A 21,953-nucleotide genomic window follows, 5' to 3' on the forward strand; every position below is an offset into this window, starting at 1 on the left:
CATGAAAAGAATATCTCGGTCGTGAAACGGTAAACTTTGACTGACTTTGAAATCGGGTGTCGTTCCTCTGTAATCTTCAAAGGGCATATGTCTCATCCTCGTGATTGGTCAGGTTTTGTAAACCGGCCGAGACCAATCAAATACTTTGCCACGTGCCTTCAATTTTGCTATTTATCATATTATGGATCTCTGTCCCAATATGGCATATTCCAGGGCAATTCATCTCTACCCAGAGTTGTCGTTCCTTTTCAATCATTAAAGGGAGTGCAAGGACCGTAACTCTGCGTGGAGATTAATTCCAGGGGTGCAGAGAGCGAAAGTGAACGCAACCCCTAATCGTAACTCTTCGGTCTTTTCTACGTAAAAAACTTTTCGGTTACGGAAATGGCCGAGTGGTTACGATTGTGCAACCCCTAGGCCTGGGTTATCAATGATGGCGTTTTGCAAATAGACAGACCAGCAAAGTTACCCCCACTATCATCTTTTCACACACCATAACTTGTCTCTTTTGATAAATATCACAATGTTCAATTTAGAGCACTACCGCTTCAATCAATGCCTCCTACTTTATGTTGATCGAGTTTGACTATTTCGGGTTTCCAAGTGAGACCCTAACCCTGAACGTTCATTACCAGAATAGCCTCCAGATTCAGCTCTCTATTTCTGACACGTGTATACGGTGTCATATATCTTGAAAATGATCAGCTACTTCCAGTGGTTTACCTACGATCTTTAAATAGTTTCAGACTAATGCGTAAATAAGTATTTCCCTTCTGATGATCTCCTCATTTCTGTTGATGTCATAACCATACACAATGCAAAATTGTGTTGTAAAAGATAAGTCACCAATTGGTTTAATATCTAAAAAAGTGAATAAATTATAAATGTTTCCAATACAACCACTGCAGAATATAACTATCTAGCTGTGTGTCAATTTTCATCAATATATAACGAGAAATGAATTAAAGTAATTTAAGGTAAATTTATTTAAAGACTATATGAAAGAGAAGTAAATAAGTTAAAACAAAACGATAAAACTGCATAATATTCAATGAGAAAAAAAAAATTTGATAGAAAAATGATAGAATGTATGGCACGTCAACATATATATATATATATATATATATAGGTTTGTTTAAGATTTTATAATTGAACATCAAATAAAATCAGTAAGCACATTTTGCATAATTGGTTTAAAGAGCGCAGAAGCATAATAATTACAAATTAAGTTGTGAAAAAAGTTATTACAATTTTTTTATTCATTCAGAACGCCAAAGTTCTGAACGAAAGAAGCTCATAAAGTTACCTAGCTGTTGGTTGAGAAATGGTGGAATGACACCTGCTTTTCATCACTCTCGGAGTTATTGCCCTTTGACTTCCTGTTTAAGTTGGTTTTCCGATTCCCAAACTTATATTATCACACTTACCGGCGCGATGGCAACAAAAATGGATGTGGATACGCCTGGCTCAAGTGTCATAGCGTCCGCTGGAACGACAGGAAGCGTATCAGTATCCCTTCATCCTTTGGTGATCATGAATATATCTGAACACTGGACTAGAGTTCGGGCACAGGAGGGCAAACCAACACAAGGTCTATACAAACTGCTGGCTTAATTAAATTCCAATTTGTACTTCGAGTTTCATCGCGAACGTAATAATGTTTGTTTAATATTCTAGGAATGCGTTATATGATTTTAAGTGTATGCATTAACTCATTTAAAGATTATACATGTGATGACACAAGACGACGAAAGAGGATTTCGTTGTAAAGTGTACAATTGCAAGAACGACCCACAGGGGCACGTTACAAATGTCTGAAATACACACATATGCTATACTGATATGGGTCACAACACACATAAACATACACAAGGGAAGAAGCTTCGTCAGAGCACTACCGGTACCGCCAAATTTCAAATGAAGATTTTCAACACTTACTTTTGTTATTTTTTCCAGCGATCTGCGGCGATAGCTTCGGTTTGAATTGTAATAAAGTAATCCATCATGATCAATTGTGTAATCATTCGTCTAATACATCCAATCAAGCACTTTTTCGGGGAATTTGCAGTTTTACCGCCATGATTAACTTGAACCTGACCCGGAAATGACGAGGGCTTTTCGACATGTCTTTATAGCATACTGCCAAATACTACGGAAAGTCCCAAGGCCCCCCGAGTAGAGTCTAGTCCCGCAGCAAATAATTTTTGGCGCAATGTTTAAAACATCATGTCTCGCATCGTGTCCTGGTATGTATTTCACATTTACATAGTCCAATATTTTTGATACGGTAACTTTTAAACGTAAAATGCAAAATAAGTACCAGGAAACGATGCGAGACATGATGTTTTATACATTGCGCCAAAAAGTATTTGCTGCGGGACTAGACTCTACTCGGGGGGCCTTGGGACTTTCCGTAGTATTTGGCAGTATGCTATAAAGACATGTCGAAAAGCCCTCGTCATTTCCGGGTCAGGTTCAAGTTAATCATGGCGGTAAAACTGCAAATTCCCCGAAAAAGTGCTTGATTGGATGTATTAGACGAATGATTACACAATTGATCATGATGGATTACTTTATTACAATTCAAACCGAAGCTATCGCCGCAGATCGCTGGAAAAAATAACAAAAGTAAGTGTTGAAAATCTTCATTTGAAATTTGGCGGTACCGGTAGTGCTCTGACGAAGCTTCTTCCCTTGTGTATGTTTATGTGTGTTGTGACCCATATCAGTATAGCATATGTGTGTATTTCAGACATTTGTAACGTGCCCCTGTGAACGACCTAAAGAACACAATTTTACTCTATTGTGAGTACCTATGCACTAGCAACTAGTATACGTATTAACTAGACAGAACATGTATCTGGTTAATATCATTAAAATACTATCCATGATAGACTGTAAAACAGACAGCCAAATAATTTGATTATCGTGGCAGATTTTAATTATTATTTCAACCTAGGATTACGATCGCCTTCTTACTAGAGGGAATTTTCATTTAATTAGTTCAGTGATACAGAAGAGCAACTGACTAGGAAGTCTGGGATTGCAGGTTAGATCCCCGGTGGAATGTATTATATTAATCACACTATTCGAATTATCTTTCCTGCTACAAATGCATGGTTTCTGTGCTCGTGGCCCTCCCTGTGGTGGTAGGGAGTTAGAACCTGGGTTTTTGTGTTGTTTGAGGGCAAATACATTTTAAAAAAAAAAGGGGGGGGAATTTTAATTGTACATAGGAATACGGTCGTCTTCTAGCTTTGACCTAGAGGAAATTTCTCTTAATTTGATCCTTTGATATACATGAAAAAAATATATCACGGTCACGTAAGGGTAAACAAGTGACTGGCTTTAAAGTCTGGTATTGCTCCTCTGTAATCTTCAAGGGACAGGTCTCAGCCTAGCAATTTTCCAGGTTTGTTTACCTGAGACGAATCAAACAGTTATCTTCATGCCTTCAATTTTATATTCCAAGGGTGGAGGGAGCAAAAAGTGAGCCTAACCACTGGAATATCGAGGATGTCCTTCAACTGTATTAGTCTTGTGCTTTAAATTTGTAATCCTGATATTGCTAGTATTAAACTCTACCTCACAGTGACACTTAGGGCCGAGTACTATGAATAACTATACATTGAATATATAAAAGAATTCAAAATGACTGTCTGAAATCAAGATATTCAAAAGCATTTGCAATAGCTTTAGTAGTTCTCAGAAAAGATGTCCTTGCATAAATTTGAGTTTACTTACTATTATAATTGCAATTTAATGCAAATCAGGCTAGCTTTGAAGAACTGAGACCCAAATGAGATTTGCACCCATTCATTGATGTGTGAATCATGATCATAGTTATGGTATAGTGATGTTTGTTCAATACAAAGGCTATTTATTATGATCTCATCATGAGTTATTTTGTTTTTTAGATTGAACTGTATTTTGATTGTGAAAGACCATGGTAATACCACTAACCGGAATTGTACTTCAATTAAATATGATCATGAGCAGCGTATATACATATTCTTCATTAACTCATTCACCCCTGAAATTTTATAATGAACTATTCCAACCTGTGAATTGGAAGAGTTCAAATGAGTCTTCAGGGTGACATGCTTTTGAGTGAGGTTGTAACCTAACCCTCCTCCTAATAATCCAAGGACTCTTGCAATTGAAACACATATTTTATGTTCCATGCACCCCTGGGATACATCATGACAATACTGAAGGCTTGGGGCAAAGTATTTAATTAATTTCAAGTATAAAAAACCCTCATAAATTGCTAGGCTAATGTACATAATCCTCTGAAGATTACATAATATAAGCAAACCCCAACTTTGGAGCCTGTTTGATTTTACCGTTAGCTGCCGTGTGAATCCTATGATCTTCAATTTGATTTTGGCAAGACCTATTCCAGCGATGCATAAAAGATTACATACATGTATATATATATGTAAACAGGAGAAAATCCTTGGATTTTTATATGGCCGTAACCAAAAGACAGTTCAATAGCATTTGTGCACTATCTGTACACCTGCTATAAAGTTTAAAGTATTTTCATGCATGTCTACTCTTGTACTGAAAGATAGTATGTATTTGCTGATTACAAGTTTTCTTCTTCTTTATATTTACAGTTATAGGGGCGTTGATTGGTAAACAGAAAGGCAGGAATATTGAGGTGATGAATTCCTTTGAACTTGTGTTTGACTTAATTGAAGATTCTATCATAATTAACATGGATTACTACAACACCAAAGAAGAGCAATGTAAGTGTGAACTTTTATTTGACCACAATTACATACCTTCAATCATAGCATTCAATTTACTCTTGGTTAAGTTTCTTGGTTTGCAGTCAGGGACAAATTTGTTGGGATTGAATTTCGAGGGAATCATCATTTTTGAAATAGAATTTCTACACATTGATAATCTGCATGGTCAGTAAAAATCTTTAACTGACAGACATAAGGCAAAATGCATGGAAATATGTAAAGGTAAGTTCAGGTGGGATGTACATGTGTTCACTTGATAGCTATTCCGTCTTTGCATATTGCAGAGTTATCTTCTCTTGTGAGCAGGTATTGATTGTTACGTCATTGGTTTGTGTGAGAAAATTTCGTTGTTTTCTCAAACATTGATGACATTACTCTCACAAACAAATGACGTAACAATCAATACCTGCTCAAAAGAGCAGATAACTCTGCAATATGCAAATAAGAAATAGAGATCCATCAAATCCATATAATGCTTGAATGGTTAGATACAACTATACCACTTACACCAAATGTAGACTCGCAGACACTTACCGGTATGTACATGTACCCTGGCAGTAATTCTGACGATAGCAGATGAGAAAGATGTCTTTACTGAAATGATGAAAATCACCCAAAGTGACCATCTAAGTTTTATTGATGGCTTCAAATTCAGATCTAGACTATAGCCAGGATTGCCGAGGTCTGTAAACATTAGGGTTTATTGACAATTGCGACCAATGTCCTGTAAATGAATGACAGGTATATAAATACCTACTGCCGCACAATTAACTGTCTCCTTTATCATAGTAACTTACCTTTATTTGTTCAAATGCTTGGATTGCCCTGAACAGAAGTATTTTTATATGAACGTGTACATACATGTGCAACAAATTCCAAATACATATATATTTTCGTAACAAATTGATTAGATTTTTTTTCAAATATTCATGTGGTCTTTATTTCGTGTAGTTAATTTAGTTTGGGATTATATTTTGTGGTTTCTCTAAAACAACAAAATGAACAAAATCAAATCCTCAATGAAATTTTATGCCAAAACAGTATGTTAACTTTATAAATTGAAGTGAATTTTTACTTAGTTTTAATGATTTTTACTGTTAGATGGGAAAAAAACAAGATTAAATATTTTTCATAAAGAATTTTGAAAAAGTATATATACTTAAATAAATGTTTTGATTATGAAATTTCCCAAACCTTTATGCTAACTAGTTAATAACTTTTGAGGCACAGTTAGCTATGAATTGCCAATAATCAACATTATTAGACCATTCAATAAGCACACTGTGATTAACTATGTCAGCTTATATATTTAACTGTACATAGGAATGTGTTTACATGTATCAAAAATGGGATAAATCCCACATAAGTCTGGATCATTATGAAAGTATGTTTGTAGGATACAAGATGCATGAAATAGGTATTATACTATATAGGTTGGGGACGTTATTGCATCGGTATAGACAATACACGGTTGTCAAATTTTTAGTCAATTTGCTCCTTCATCAGAACACATTAATGGGAGAACACATCACATTACATTAAACAAAAACAAAATTGAAATATAATGCACATATATTAACCTCGGTATGCATGTAGATTATTTTTGATAATTATGTAGCTGCATATAGATAAATCAATGAGAAACATCTTTTGAGGAAAAAAAATGATATTTACATACATGTACCTGAAGCTTATAGTTTGAATTCTCACCTATGTTCCCTAATTTTGAATGTCAAAAGCATTGTAAATCAACTTTGAGAAATAAAAAACAATATATTATTTAACTTAAATACAATGGGAGAAAATTTATAATTTTATCCAATAAAAGTCCAACTTCTGGTCAATGCGCTCAAGCAAATTATATTATGATAAGCTGATTATAGATTGAATATGTTAAAGTGAATTCATTACCACATGAAATGTTATATATATTATTTTAGAAGTTAATGGATTTCTGGAATTTTTACTTTCAAATATCTATATCTTAGGCCATACATATACCCATACAGTTTAATAGTTTCTTAAACATGGATATTTTTCTTTGCAGTTAAACAAGTATTTAGTGACATGGACTTCCTGGGATGGTACACAACTGGAGATGGCCCCACTCAATCTGATATCAGCGTTCATAAACAGGTAATTATTGATTGGTTAGGGATAACTTGTGACACAGACGGGAGGTGACGAACCATTGATCAGTTACAATGTATGGAATGAGAACAGTCTCTCACAACGACTGTCTGCATAGGGAAAGACCATCCACATGATTATCATAGAGTATATTCTACATCAGCATTATATAATGCAGTTTATTTATGTACAATCTTAATTACTTATATACATTATATACTTTTCTTGAAAAGTCTCTAAATCATTCTTCAGCCATAAAGTGTACTAATGATGACGCAACAGAAGGAATTGTCTTGACCACAATGTATGGAATTTCTGAATATAACATATTTTGAAGATATACCATATTTTGTAAATGTACCATATTTTACACTGCATTTCCCCAACTCTCTACTAACTTCCCCTGTAAGTTATCCCTATATTCACGTCACTATCCCTAAGCTATAGTTGTTTATGTTGGTTACGATGAAAGGTAACAGATTTATATAAGTGTATTAGCACTTATTTCTGTCTCCAATTCATTTATGTTCAATCGTTTATGTTTGTTATATGTATTACATATGTTATGTGAATTAAACGAAGTTTAAACTAGACTTTTGCATTTGGTACGTCTATCACAAATTGGCCCTTGCTTGGGTTAAAACGACCTCTGCTGTATTATTACATTTTTCTGAATTCAGGTTAGTGCTAGATTAAATTTGAACTGCTTACAGAGCAAATAATAATAATTTCACAAGGTTCTTATAAATTATACATTTACTATGAGCCTTCAAATTTTATATTACTCTCAGTAAATTGATTGCAATAAAACCAAATTAGAAATTTTCAGAACCCTTAGAACTTGCATGTACTGTACAAACGGTCAGATTCAGGTATAAGCTTGACCCGCATTTTACCCCTGTCTCAGGACTGAGAACCCCTTGCTTATGAGTGCTAATTACATAAAATGTTGTATTAAGTGTCACAATACATGTAGCTATATGCCTTTTTAGCTAGATAATTCATATAATACTGTGTCTTTTCTTTCTGGTCTTGCTTGTGGACACCATATTGGAGTGGAATTGAGACAATGAGTATCCATAGCAAGTTCCTTTATTCTTCCCAGAATAACAGATTATATAACAAAATGATGCCATCCAAAAACATAATCTATGATTATTGCTTACTTTTAACATTATTTCTTGAAATGAAAAGTGTATCTATTTCTTCGTAATCTCCCAGCTTCCTGCGCAGGCGACACATCCACTTCCGTGGAATTCTTGTCTTGTTTTGTGTTGCATTTTTAGCTCACCTAGCATAAAGTGCCAGTTGAGCATCTGGTATGGTATGTTGTCCGCTGTCCATCCGTCATGAATTGTATAGAGTGTACACAAATAAATAACCTTGACCTACTTTCAAGATCACATGGGTCAAATGTGTTCAAAACTGTTAAACATCTTCTGAATAACCAATTGCAAGAGGCCTAAAGCAATGAAATTTGGCCAGTAGCTATAGGTAACTGGGACAGAGTGCAATGAAGTTTATTGAAATAGATGACCTTGACCCACTTTCAATGTCACAGGGGTGAAATATGTAAAAAAAAAAAAAACACACATTCTTCAGAATATCCAAAAAGCCCAGAGTAATACAATTTGGCCAGTAGGTACCAGCTGGGATAGAATGTTTTAGACTTCCCTCAAATAAACAACCTTGACCTACAATGTACCTTGTAGGTCACAGGGGTCAAAAATGTAAAAACATATTAACAACTTCTTCTGAATGACCAAGAGGTACAGAGTAATGTTACTTGACCAGTAAGTACCTGGCATGAAGTGCTATAAGCTTTCCTAAAAATAAATTACCTTGATCTACTTTCAAGATCACAAGGGTCAAATTAAAAAAAAAAACTTTAAAAAAATTCTTCAGAATAACTAGGAGGCCCAGAGTAAGGATATTTGACCAGCAGGTATGTATACCTGGGACAGTGTGCTATACATTTCCTCAAATAAGTTACCTCTATCTACTTTCAAGATTGCAAGGTCAACTGTGTTAAAAACCTTCAACCAACCTCTTTTGAATAACCAGGAGTCCAAGGGCAATGATATTTGGCCAGTAGGTACATGTACCTACTTTCTAGGTCACAGGGGTCAAATATGTATATATCCTTAACCAACTTCTTCTGCAATACAAGGAGGCCCTGGGTGATGATATTTGACCAGTAGCATGTTTGGATACTATAAAGTTTCAATTAGTCAGGACATTCTTAAGCCAATTAAGGAGACTCAATATATTGAAATATTTGCAAAACACTTTTATTGAGAATATTTCCCCATGATTGCTCAAATATATAGGTGAGCGATTCCTGCCCTCTGGGCCTCTTGTTAAAAGTTTGATCCCAAGCAGGCAGCAATGTTGATGTCAACTTCGATTTCTAAACAGAATAAATAGAATTGACCCACTTTCAAGATTTGGAGATTCATATATGTATTTGTGATAAAATTTTGAAATGACTTCCTCTGCAGAACTAGGATGAGTTTAATGGCATAAGGGTCAAGTGTGTTGATATCTGAAAACAAATTACTGAATCAACAGGATATGTAAAAGATAATGGTGTTTTGCCTGTACAGCTTGCTGGGTGAAAGGCTGTCAAAGTAGGCCTAGGCTAGCTAGGTATCATGACCCGCATCCAAGGTCTATAGGGTTCAAATTATATGTGATGAAATGTAAAACAGCTTCTGAAGAATTGAACTTTCTATAACATTTATCAATATTTGCCCTCTTGGTTAAAATTATGATAAAAATCCATTATTACCTCAGTCTATAATCTCTTGATTAGTCAGGTTTACATGTAGTTTTTTCACTCAAACAACATTAATGTTATTTTTCCATTTAACAATTATAAATATCAGATATGTGATACAAGCCTTTTAGACCTCTTGTTTAGTAAATATCTTGCTTTGGTTGACTGTGTATTGCCACATGTCTACTTATAGCTGACTAAAGTGTTTTTTTTAAATCAATAGTTCCAAAGGTGTAAAATTTTGTATTAGGAATACTAGCCTCCAGGTAGATTTGAACAATTTAATAGCTCTACCTAAATATTCATGTAAAATAAATATTAGCCTGACATGAAATCAGTTTGTAAAATCCTGTGACATCTGCTAAGAGAATGAAAAATTAAATATGTTTTGCTTCACTGGCTGATTTCGATATGGAACTGTTAGCAATCAATGTTCCAGTCGATGCAACATGACACACAAGTACTGTGTACTAACTAATGGATTATAACCTTGAATGGTTAGAAGTGTGACTGAATGGATAAAGAACATGATTACCAAAGCATGGAGCTAAGGAATTTTAACATGCGGTCATGCTAGAATCAACTTGAGGATTATCTGATTCTTTTAATTATCATACCATACCTGCTAATCTCTGAATCTTCCATCAAGGTCATGACACACAATGTACTGTATATACATAATACATAAATAATGGAGCCTTCGGGTGATTTTCTACGAAAATAAATGTCCAGCAAAGTAATTGTATATTCTTTTGATATCTGTTAGAAACTTGTGTGAAATCTATAAATGAATACGGTATATATATAAATATATATATATCATCACTCCTGTGTGATGCAGACAGAGAAATGTCAGCCAGATCTGGGTAAGATTTTGAAGTTATGCACAAGACTTTGTAGAGTGCTAAACTTAAAAATCTTATCCCAAGGGTTGCACTAGCCTTCCCGGTTCCCCCACTGGGTTATGGGTTTGAGGCTTACATGGGGCAGTTGCCAGGTACTGGCCATTTAGCTATAGGTAGATGGGTTTTCTCCAGATGCTTCGGTTTTCCTCGTACCACCAAAACCTGGCTCATCTTTAAATGGCAATAGCTGTTAATAGGGCATAAATGATAAACAGACCAAAGGGTTAAGATTTCTCTGTCTGCATCACTCAGGGGTATTTGTAACATGTTCTTACCATAAAAAAACAATTATGAACCAAATAACCTGCATCATCATCAAGGGTGCATGAAGTGTGGTACAAAATTGAAGATGCTACCCTGGTTATACTCTTAAGGGATGACACGATATGATGACATTTAATTTGGTGTAGTTGTGTGTGTAAAATGTCTTTTCCTTGGTAAGGTAAAGATGGGCTCTCATTTTTGTCTAGCAAAAAAAGGGAATGCATGCACACCAGCTGTGAAGTTTGGGAGAAATACAATGTACATTGTAACTGTAACTTGTCATAAATGTATGAAGCCAATCCCCTTCCTTGAGTCAGAGATTACATGATGTGGAGATGTAATTATATAATTGATAAAATCTTCATTTGAATATTGTAGACCTGTAGTGGTGTAAGTTGGTAGAATTTTTTATAATCAGTTCAATCATTGGTTACTGTAACCTTATATTACCAATTAATCAATTAGTAATTGTTTTAAAGATATACGTCATGAAATCCTTGCAAATAAATAATGATACCAATAGCATGTAAGAAATTCCTTCCTTCAAATACTGAATCTGTAATTTGCGGTGCTAAGCGACCATGCACAGATCAAGACTACAGGGAAAATACTGGAATTTGAGAGCAGTGTGCCATTTTCAGCCATTTTTAGTCAATATCAAAATTAAGACGGGCCATTCTATGTAAAATTAAAAGAATTTCAGTTTTGAGGGGTCGATGGCCCCATGCCCCCCCTAAGTCTGGTGTCAGGGCCAGAGGAAACTCGGGCCATGAGCAGACTTGAAAGAAAAAGCAAGTTATCAGTGATTGTGCCTGCGAATTTTGCAGAATAACTATAGTATTATAATCTGTAACCATTGTCTATGTTTTATGTTTCAGGTGTGTCAGATCAATGAGAGTCCTATATTAATGAAGATGAATCCTCTCTCCAGACAAACTGATGTAAGTTATAAACCACTAAAGTTTCTACATATCTTCCAACAGAGCTTGTGCAGGTTGATTTAGGAAAATATCACCCTCAAAAACACAAGATTTTGGAAAAATGAAGTTGTTTTTGCAATTATTTTTTGGAAAAAAAACCAGCAGAAATTATTCAGGAAAAGGGGCCTTTTTAAGGTCCCAAACTGTCCTTAGAAAATCAATGTAGACATATATACAACTAACGTACGGAGAATTTAAACATTGTTGTACATGTATTTCACAAATTAACTTAAGCTTGCAAAGGTTGCTAATAATGATTGGTTTGGTTTAATTATTTTTAACGTCCTATTAACAGCTAAGGTCATTTAAGGACGTGCCTCTATGTGTTTAAGTGTATGCATGCTTGTGTGTACGTATGCAGGAGACAGGGTATGTTGGTGTTCTTGCCTCCTTGTGATAGTGCAGATTTGATGCCGACTTTAAAGTGCTATCTCACTGAAATACCGTTATGAAACAATACATATACTGGTACAGTAAAATCATGATATAATTGTTTCATTTGACATCTCTTTTACTGCCGACTTATTTAAAGGTCTCTTTAACCTTTTTCTTAACAATTTCTTTATACATATGTATGTCTCCTTGGTATATTGTCAAACATCTGTATAATGTGAAATGTTTGCAAGAAAAATTATGGCAAAAAACATGATTGGCCTGTACATGAACTAACAATTAACCATGAAATGTGCCCTGCAATCGATAATATACATGTACAATACAAAAAATGCATTATTATATGTTACTTACACAAACAACTTTTTTTTCTTTTTTTTTCTAGCTGCCTGTCTGCATTTATGAATCTGTGATAGATCTTATCAACAATGAGGTAAGTAAAAACCTTCTGAAAGATCTTGGCAGGTTGAAACGTCAAGGTTGAAATATATATGATTCCGATCAACCCTCATGAAATATTCATATGAAAAAGCAATACTCATGACTGAAACACCTGGCCAGGATATATATAAATATTTATATACAGTTTTTGACACCCAGTTGTAAAAGTTATGTAGAAAGGTCTTCCTTATATTAATTTGATTGAATCATTTGTGCTCGGAGTTCAGGTAGAGAGATGACATATTTCTGATTTTGATTACCAACAGTTGCGAGCACATAACCTATAGTTCTATACAAAACATTTAACAATGCTATAGTCATGTTGATAAAATCTGTTTCCAGTGTTTTAGTTTTGCAGTATTATATGTTCTTGAATATTTTTTGAAATACTGGTTTGTATTTCTGTGTTCATTTTGTATTATCATGATAAAAATAGGATGCCATGATTTTAAAAAAAATTGGGATAGCAAAATAAATTTAGATTAGATGATATCCAAGGGAAATTTCTTATAAGGCAAAGAAATGCACAAAGTTTTGGTTATAGGATGGTAATTCATTTGTGTTTCATATTTTTGAAACTTGTCACAGTTTTCATTGCAGTTAGCTAAAAGTTTGCTTAATTAATATAAAACTGTGTTAAATTGATCATGTAATGAAAAATCATTTAATATCTTCTATTATAGAGCATGCTGTAAAAATCTGTACAATACCTCAGTACCCTATTATCTTATTTCTCTTTCATTTCAGGCAACAATGCTCCTCGTTGAATTACAGTACACACTTGCTACAGAGGAAGCTGAGAGAATAGGTGTTGATCACGTTGCCAGGGTAACAGCAATGGATGCTGGCGACAGCTCAAATGGTATTTAAAATTAATAATGTATTCTGCTTTATGTAAGTCAGGGAGCTTAATCATTGGAAAGGAGGTAGGCTGAGTTAAGAGCTTCACAGTTAACTGGAGGGAGAAATAGATTTGCAACTGTCTGCCAGTCTGTCAGTTGCTGTCATTTTACAATTTCTAATGAAGATTATTTGGGTACAAGTTTGTGAAAAATTGCAAATACTTGAAATATAAAAAATCACAGTTGAAAGTAATTAATTTGAAACTGTCTGGTCATAGAATATTTAAATAAAATTCAAACAGACAGAAAAGCGAAAAATAAAAAATAATCTGACTTACCTCCCTTTACAGTTTTAACTCTTTGAACGAAACTTGACTTTTAGATATATTTTATTCTGGATAAAAGATCTTTTGCTCTTTTCCGAGATAAACATTTTCAAGTTATCCAAATTAATCAATTTTTACTGAGCTTTCGGTTCAGCTGGTTGTTGGAAACATCAGTTTGTGGCACAGATTTTTCTACTTTTATTTTACAAGTTTCGCTTATTTTTACAAAATGTGGAAAAAAAATGGCCAAAATCCTTTCAGCATTGGTTAGGAGGTATGCTGAGTTAAGTATTTCTCAGTTTACTGGAAGGCACTATAGATTTGCAACTGTCTGTCAGTCTGTCAGTCGCTGTAATTGTGCATGTTTGCTAAGGCAGATTATTTGAGGACAAGTTTGTGAAAATTGCAAATATTTGCAATATTGGAGATATCAGTCTAAAGTAAGTAAGTAATTTGAAACTGTCTTGCCATAAAATATTTAAAATAAATTCAAACAGAACAACAGAAATTAAAAAAACCCTGACTTAATCTGACGATTGACTGTGTGAATAGTATGAACCAATAAGAGTATTTTGAATCAAAATCTTCTGATTTGGCAAAAATAAACTTATATGTAAGTGTGTGTGTGTGTGTGTCATCTCTAATTGCAAGCTGTTGCTAGGACATGCTGTTATAGCCTTATATAGAATTGGCTTTTTACATGAGTAAAATAAACTCTTAGTAGAACTGTTCTCCACAAGTAGAACTGATGGAGTGGTATCCTTTATGAAAACTGATTGTGTAAATGTTTCTACATCAACAGTGGCAGAATACCTGGTAGCCCAGCACAGTTCCATTAAGATGTTGCACAGTCGTGTTAAGCTGATCCTTGAGTACATTAAAGCTGTACAGGCAGGTGAGTCGCACAGGATGGTACAACACAGCTTGAGTACATTAAAGCTGTACAGGCAGGTGAGTCTCACAAAATAGTACAACAATCCTTGAGTACATTAAAGCTGTACAGGCAGGTGAGTCTCACAGGATATAGTACAACAGTGTTTTATCCTTGGTATCAGGTGAGTCTCACAGGATAGTACAAAAGTGTTTTATCCTTGGTATCAGGTGTGTATAATTCCCATTGCCTGCTGCTCAAGGCTAAAAGATTTTGCGTTAGAGCCAGTGGAAATTTTTAAGGATTCGTGTACCACTGCCAAAAATAGTAACAGTGCATTGGAAATTTCCGCCATGATTATATAATAATAATAATTTGAGGTTCTTATATACCGCTTTATCACAAACTAGTTTTTAGGGGGTCTCAAAGCGGTTCACAAATTATTATCCGTAGTTGTAGGGCCTTTGCAACCAGCCAATATCTTTCTTAACTCCCTGGGGAGCATACAGCCAGTGCTGCTTTTTCAGCGCTCACAGCTAGCATTCTAAAATTCAAACACTGCCCAACCACATACTCATTTACAGCTAAGTAGACTGGAACAAGCAGAGTAAAGTATCTTGCTCAAAGATGCAACAACAGTGCAGGCCGTGACGCAAACCCACAACCCTTCAGTCACGAGCGCGGTGTCCTACCACTAGACCACCGTGTCTCCTGGGTTATAACCTTATAGGGTTGATATATCATTTTGAAAGAAAATATACCTGGCATAGCTTTAAGAAAATAAAATATTGAAAATCAATGAGCAACAAAAATCACCAACAGTGCTTTGAGTGGGACATTCTAAATATTTACAAAGTGAAAAGTTTGATAAAATACTTCAAGGATCCCCATATCACTACCAAAATCTGTAAGTATTGGAACTGCTTTTTCCAGCATGTCTATAGCTTTCATATATCATTTCGGGAAAAAACCCCATATCGTGCAAGACTTTTATGAAAAATAATAAAGATGAAATAAACAAAATATAATCAAGAAGAGTGTTTCGAGTGTAAAAAATTCCAACGGGACTAGACTTGGGGTAAAAGGACACAATTTGTATAAACTGAGGTTATGCCCCCCCCCCCCCCCCCCCCCCCCCCTCTCCCTTTTGGCAGAAGGGTGTATATGAGGCCAAATAGGGGGAAAAGAGGAACAAATTTAAAATCTTTCTCCTTTTTACCAGTGAAGGGATAAGAGGATTCAATTTTGTATAAAGTTTTATACAGAGTGTGTGCTCCCCCTTGGGTTGGGACCAGAGGGATGGGGCCCGATAGGAGAAATAAAGAGAAATCTTTTAAAAACTTTACGTTTCTGTGTGAATAGAGGGATTAACACCAAATTTGTTACAGATCATCTATAGGCAAATGGACTAAATTTTGTATAAATGGAGGGTGTGACCCCGTTGGGGCTGAGGCCTACGACCCAATAGGGGAAATAGATTTACATGTAGTTCTTTTTGCTACTTGTACTTCTTGTACTCCTTTGATAAACCTGTATGGTACTCAGCAGGTTTTAAATTGAAAAAAATATTCCAGGTGAGCTATTAAGGCTCCTGGGCCTCTTGTTCATTAATCTTACAATGTCCAGGGTTCACTTCTTTACGTTGATGAAGGGAGTTACAAGAAAGTTTTGTTTAGGCACAGAGTACATGCTTGAGCATGACAATGATATTTCACCCTCCCACATGAATAATCATGTAACAATATGTAAACGATAAAAATAAAGAAATTGAAATTATTTAATTATTTAGAATGTAGTAAATTGGACACCAACAACAAATAGGGTCTGACAATACATGTATTATGCAATTCTTCTTGTTTCTTATAATTGATGTTTTTAAACATTGGATATTTCAAACTTTTCAGGAGAAGTTCCAAAGAACCATGACATACTGAGAGATGCGTACAGTTTGTGTTATAGACTTCCTGTACTTAACACTGATCGATTCAAGGCAGACTTCTACAATGTAAGTAAGACTTGGAAGAATCTTAGCTATGAATCGCTAACAGATTTATGTTCGAAAGGTCTGTCAGTTCTGAAATAGATTAATAGAATCTCTAAACTCCTTTGGGGTAGGATAGGGGAATTACATACATAGGACGAAGATTCTTAATTTTCCAAAACACAAGGCTTTGAAAAGAAAACAGTTTAACAACTAGTTCCTGTCCACAATATCTGTATGCACTGATTCCTGTCCATAATCTTGATTGAATGAATTAGGTTTTACCTTCTCTTAGAAAATGCTGAATTCCTCTTCATGCTTCTTGGTAAGGACAGTTTGGCTGCTGGCAATCAGAAATTTCGCTTGTTCTTTCTTTTTTACATAATAATATTTCAGTAATTAGGTAAATTGTCAACCTAACTTTGAATGTACATGTCAAACACAGCAGTATGAAGTGTTTGTCTTGCCTGCAACGGATGTTGCTGAGGCGAGACATAGGTGGCACTTTACTGGTGGCGACGTCAGTGTAAAGTTTTTTGCGTTTAGCTCTGTTTCGACTAAAGTGTAATAGCTACACGATACAAACCTGGACCATAGTTTCTTTACAACTTCTTCATTGTATTCCATTCAACATTTAGTGTATCCCAATATTTCCTGGCCCATTGGTTGTAAGTCAAAATGGCGGCTTTTTACATTTCAAGGTTGCGTGAAAGTTGTCGATTTACACGAATAAATGCCACAAATCTTCATTGTGTAATAAAAAGGATCTTACACTCGTTTTCATTTCATATGAAATTCATGAAACTCGTCACAAATTTTTCATTTTAGTTCGCAAGAGGCTTGTTAAATTGAAAAATTCTTATACTTGTTTCATAAATCTCATATGAAATGGAAACTCATGTAAGATCCTATAGAACTAAAAAGTTAATAAATAAGTCCTATACCTGTCCAACTGACACCATAGATATTCTTTTAGGTTGTTTGCTTGGGATTTCTTGGTTTAGTTTCTTTTTCACCAACCTCATCTTTTTAAGTTGTTCTTTATTTATGGTTTAGCTAAGTTTTTCAAAAACTGCAAGTTTTACACCAACTACCCTGTAGTGCTCCTCAGTACCTGCTTCGAATCGAAGCTGCATATGATCTGAGAATTTTTGTCTAAAGTCTAAATCAAAACCAAATCATTTAAACTTTCCAATATTTTAACCCAGTCTTATCAACTATGAACTAATTCCAATTTCAATTTGATTTGAGTTTGATCATAAGGAAACACTAGTAATGTTAGGTCATCACAAATGTTAAGTTTCTGTATTTTGCTCTCATTCCAAAACTAATTACTGTTAATTATAATGGTCAATGCGCGGGCAGGCAAGAAATATAATTCTGTGGAATTCTTGTCATGAAAAATTACCACTTGGTGCATGTATAACTGTTGACAATTCAACAGATCAGAGTAAAGAAGACAAAAAAAATTCAAACTTAAGTTGAACTAATAATCTAACTATGGTAGTCCCTAGGCTCCCTCTGGGAATTCCCCTTGTGATTATATACCGGCATTAGGTAGTTGTGATAGCTACATAGATATTAAATTATGTCTATTATACCTTTCAGCAATGTAACGATGTTTGTCTGATGGCCTACCTTGGGACAATTACAAAAGGATGCAATACCATCAACCAGGTAATTAGGAGGACCTCTACTGCACACTATTGATAATATCATATTCCGTCTTTGCGTATTGCAGAGTTATCTTCCCTTCAGAGAAGGTATTATGTCATTTGTTTGTGAGAGTAACGCCATCAATTTTTGGGAAACGACGTAATTTTCTCACACAAAACCAATGACGTAACAATCAATACCTGCTCTCAAGAGAAGATACCTCTGCAATACGCAAAGACGTAATAAAAGTGTAACACAGATTATTGCAGTAATGTTATTTAGTACTTTTCACACTCTAAGCCATGGAAAAAATTATGATTGTGATAATTAAAGTTTTTGTATATTGTCAATGGGCCTTAGTGCTGCATTAACTGTATATACATTAAATGTAATTTTACCCTTTCAACACTGTAGACCGTAATGGACTAGTCCAGATCAATTTATGGTAGAGGGTATTTTAGTTATATAGGGGTGAAAGAGTTTAAGCAGACAGTATTTATTCATAGTTAAATGTATGATCACGGATCATAGATCGAGTGAATTATTTCATATTTTGATATCTCTATTTTCAGTTTGTGAACAAATTCAACGTGATGTATGACCGACAAGGAATGGGTCGCAGAATGAGAGGACTCTTCTTCTGATTCTGAGAACAGCAAGCATCTGATAGTAACATCATGTGTCTGGAAATCTAAGACTGATGTTTTGCTATACTCTGTGCCGTGTGTGATATAATGACATTATAGAGGGATCAGAATATTTGAAAATTGTGGAAAGGTTTCCCGATCGCGTAAGCCACAGGAATGCTGAATTGAATGGCGAAATTCCTGACGTGCATTTCAACGTCAATAATGTCATAGCTCATTCAGCGTCATATAACAGTGTGATGACAACGACGTGTGCATGGATGATGAAGAGTTTTTTTCAATCCAACCAACCGTTCACCTTTAACCCATTCACCCCTAAAGTCACATTTGAACCTTACCAAATCAAAGACAGGGCAAGTCCAGTTTAAATATGTAGGGGGTGAATGAGTTAAAGGAAAAAGGTCTTGGACAAGAGATGAAAATAAAACATTTATACACACACTTTCAAATACTTGTGTACACAGAGCTTAAGCTAAACTTATAGACTTAATGCAAGATAGTGCTATTAAAAGATTTCATTATCTGTTAAGATCATGTCGGTTTCAAGATTTTTTAACCTTTCCACCACTGTAGACCATGATGGACTCATCCAGATCAATGCATGGTAGAGTCTACTAAAGTTGCATAGGGGTTAAGATAAAAACTGAAACATACGCGTACTAGAATTTACTTAAGTTATGTTCTTTTCATGATTGTAGATATATATTTAATGTAATGTAACTTAGCAGAAACAAAATGTGTTGTTTAACGGGAGTCTACCGCTGTAAGATGTTATTTCAAAGACTGCAGACATCTTGAAATTTAATATTTGAAACAGATGCTAGATAACATATTAATACATTATTTGTTTCATGTGATATTATGCCGTTAACATATCTACATCTACAGACGCCCACGGAAAATTTCTCTTCGCAAGCACCTCATTCATTATACATGTAGCGTGCAAAAAAACCAGTCATGTGTTTCTTGAGGTTTGCCCTGCTTAAATACATAAATTGGATCAAAGAGTTAACTTGTTTCTACAACCTCTGTGTATGCAAGATATGTGGAACACCAATATGGGGGTGAGATAGTGGAATCTCAATCTAAGGGGGAAGATTTTTAAGTTGCCAAACACATTGCTTTGCCGAGTGTACTCAATGATCTCAATTTAATATGGAACTTTATCTTTCTCTAAACCTTTTTGTAGGGAGTGCACAAGAATATACAGAGGCATTTTTGTTCAAAAGGTTCAATATGATATAACGCGTATCTGCTGACCTTCTGAAACGTGACATATTTTAAGATGATAGTGAGATAATTAAATTGACACGGAAGTTGGTCAATGACAGAATATCTACCACCAAAACTCAGTTAGCATCTGACATCCTTCATGGAATTCAAAAAATAAAAAATATTTTTTTCAAAACCCTTTTAGTTTTAAAGTAATCATACCATACTTTTTCCTGCTCTTTCCAAATTTGTTGTTGATAAATTTGTATGGTATCTAGAAAATTAACTCTATCAATTGTTGCATTTACAATGTCATTGAAATACTGAATTCATGAGTAGGAGAACGGAGAATAGGGATAAGGAAATTCAAACCCTCAGATGTGGAATTTAGGTTTTGGAACTATTTAAAAGCTGTGACCTAAATTCAACATCCAGGGATAGACAGGTAGGGTCCCAATAGGTCCTCCATTATTTTTCTCAATCAAGTTTGGTCCGACTGTTGCATTACTAATTACACGGAACGCTTGTATTTAGTGATAGTATCACAGACTAGCCTAAGACAAATTGGAACATTTCATTGTTAAATCAGTATGTTGCACCTATATTTGTAGGTTTGTGATAAACTTGACTTTATGTTTTGATATTTGTAACGTTGTAAAATAAATACAACACAAATACAAGGAATGTTTGAATTGGTGTTTTTTTTAAATTTTAAATATTAATATGGCCCAACTTAAATGAAATATGGCTGACCAGGGTTTAGAATGACAATTAGGAAGTTTAATGATATTGGAGGAGGAGGAATGGTTCCGTACGTATGGCATTAATTAATCGTCATCTCACCACCAAAATATAAGAAATATATACATATGAAACAGAAATTTGCAAAGAGTCAACACACAAGGAAAAGACATCAAGCTCGGCTTCACAACTCTCTGCTGTTATTATTTTCTTTAATTCCTAATTAAAATGTACTATAGCTATTTTTAAATACAGTCATTCCAAACACATAATATTAAAACATGTAAATACCAAGATTGTTAGCAAAGAAATACAAAAATACACCAGTTATTTCTTTCATTTATTTTAAACATTTCCATCACAAGCAAATGATACAAAATTTGAATTAAGATGACCTTCGAATAACTGTTCATTCGGGTTGTTCCGTTTCTTTTCATAGGTAGGGTCAAGCGGGACATGTGGTAACTGGCGATCAAAATATTATCAATAATGTACATGTAACTAGCTACGAGCGTTTTTCATGAAGGGTCCAAAGGAACAAGATATTCTACTATCGAATATAATTTGAATTTCAAGACCTTGAAGGATTCCTTCGAAGACCACGGCATGCAATGGACAAAACGTAGAGAATGCTGAATTGGATTTCAGAGTGCTTAAAATATATTTGGTCCATCATAATGATGGAATTAGTAGCTTGAAATCGAAAACAAATAGAAACAAGTCCGTATTCATTGACCTAATTCATAAACTAAACACACGTAACTTATCTGGAGGATAAATACTAGTTTTGTATTTATGCGTTCCTTGTATTTGAGCACTTAACTACATGACATTTGCATTTCTACTTGATTACAAACATAGCTCTACTGATATATTATCCGTTTTTTCTCAATGCTAACTACTAGCTAGCCATGCCAAATGTTATGAATACTAATTAATAATACGATGAGAATGCGAATCAGACTCGCTTGTATTGGTTTTCAAAACAGGAAACCTTGCAAACAAGTTTTGTCGCTGGCTATGCTGGT

General features: G+C 34.7%; 1 protein-coding gene across 1 annotated transcript; it reads left to right on the plus strand.

Annotated features, from left to right (window-relative positions):
• Window positions 1-1,347: 1,347 nt before the first annotated feature.
• On the plus strand, window positions 1,348-20,277 carry LOC110451225 (COP9 signalosome complex subunit 6-like). The gene is made up of 10 exons (XM_021499176.1): window positions 1,348-1,591; window positions 4,623-4,754; window positions 6,805-6,893; window positions 11,714-11,776; window positions 12,594-12,641; window positions 13,397-13,511; window positions 14,620-14,712; window positions 16,593-16,693; window positions 18,278-18,346; window positions 18,898-20,277. Exons 1-10 carry the CDS (start codon window positions 1,435-1,437, stop codon window positions 18,967-18,969), a joined length of 939 nt encoding a protein of 312 aa, XP_021354851.1. The 5' UTR covers window positions 1,348-1,434; the 3' UTR covers window positions 18,970-20,277.
• The last annotated feature ends 1,676 nt before the right edge of the window (window positions 20,278-21,953 follow it).

Source organism: Mizuhopecten yessoensis, unplaced genomic scaffold (genome assembly GCF_002113885.1).
Source record: "Mizuhopecten yessoensis strain PY_sf001 unplaced genomic scaffold, ASM211388v2 scaffold81, whole genome shotgun sequence".
Lineage (NCBI taxonomy): Eukaryota > Metazoa > Mollusca > Bivalvia > Pectinida > Pectinidae > Mizuhopecten > Mizuhopecten yessoensis.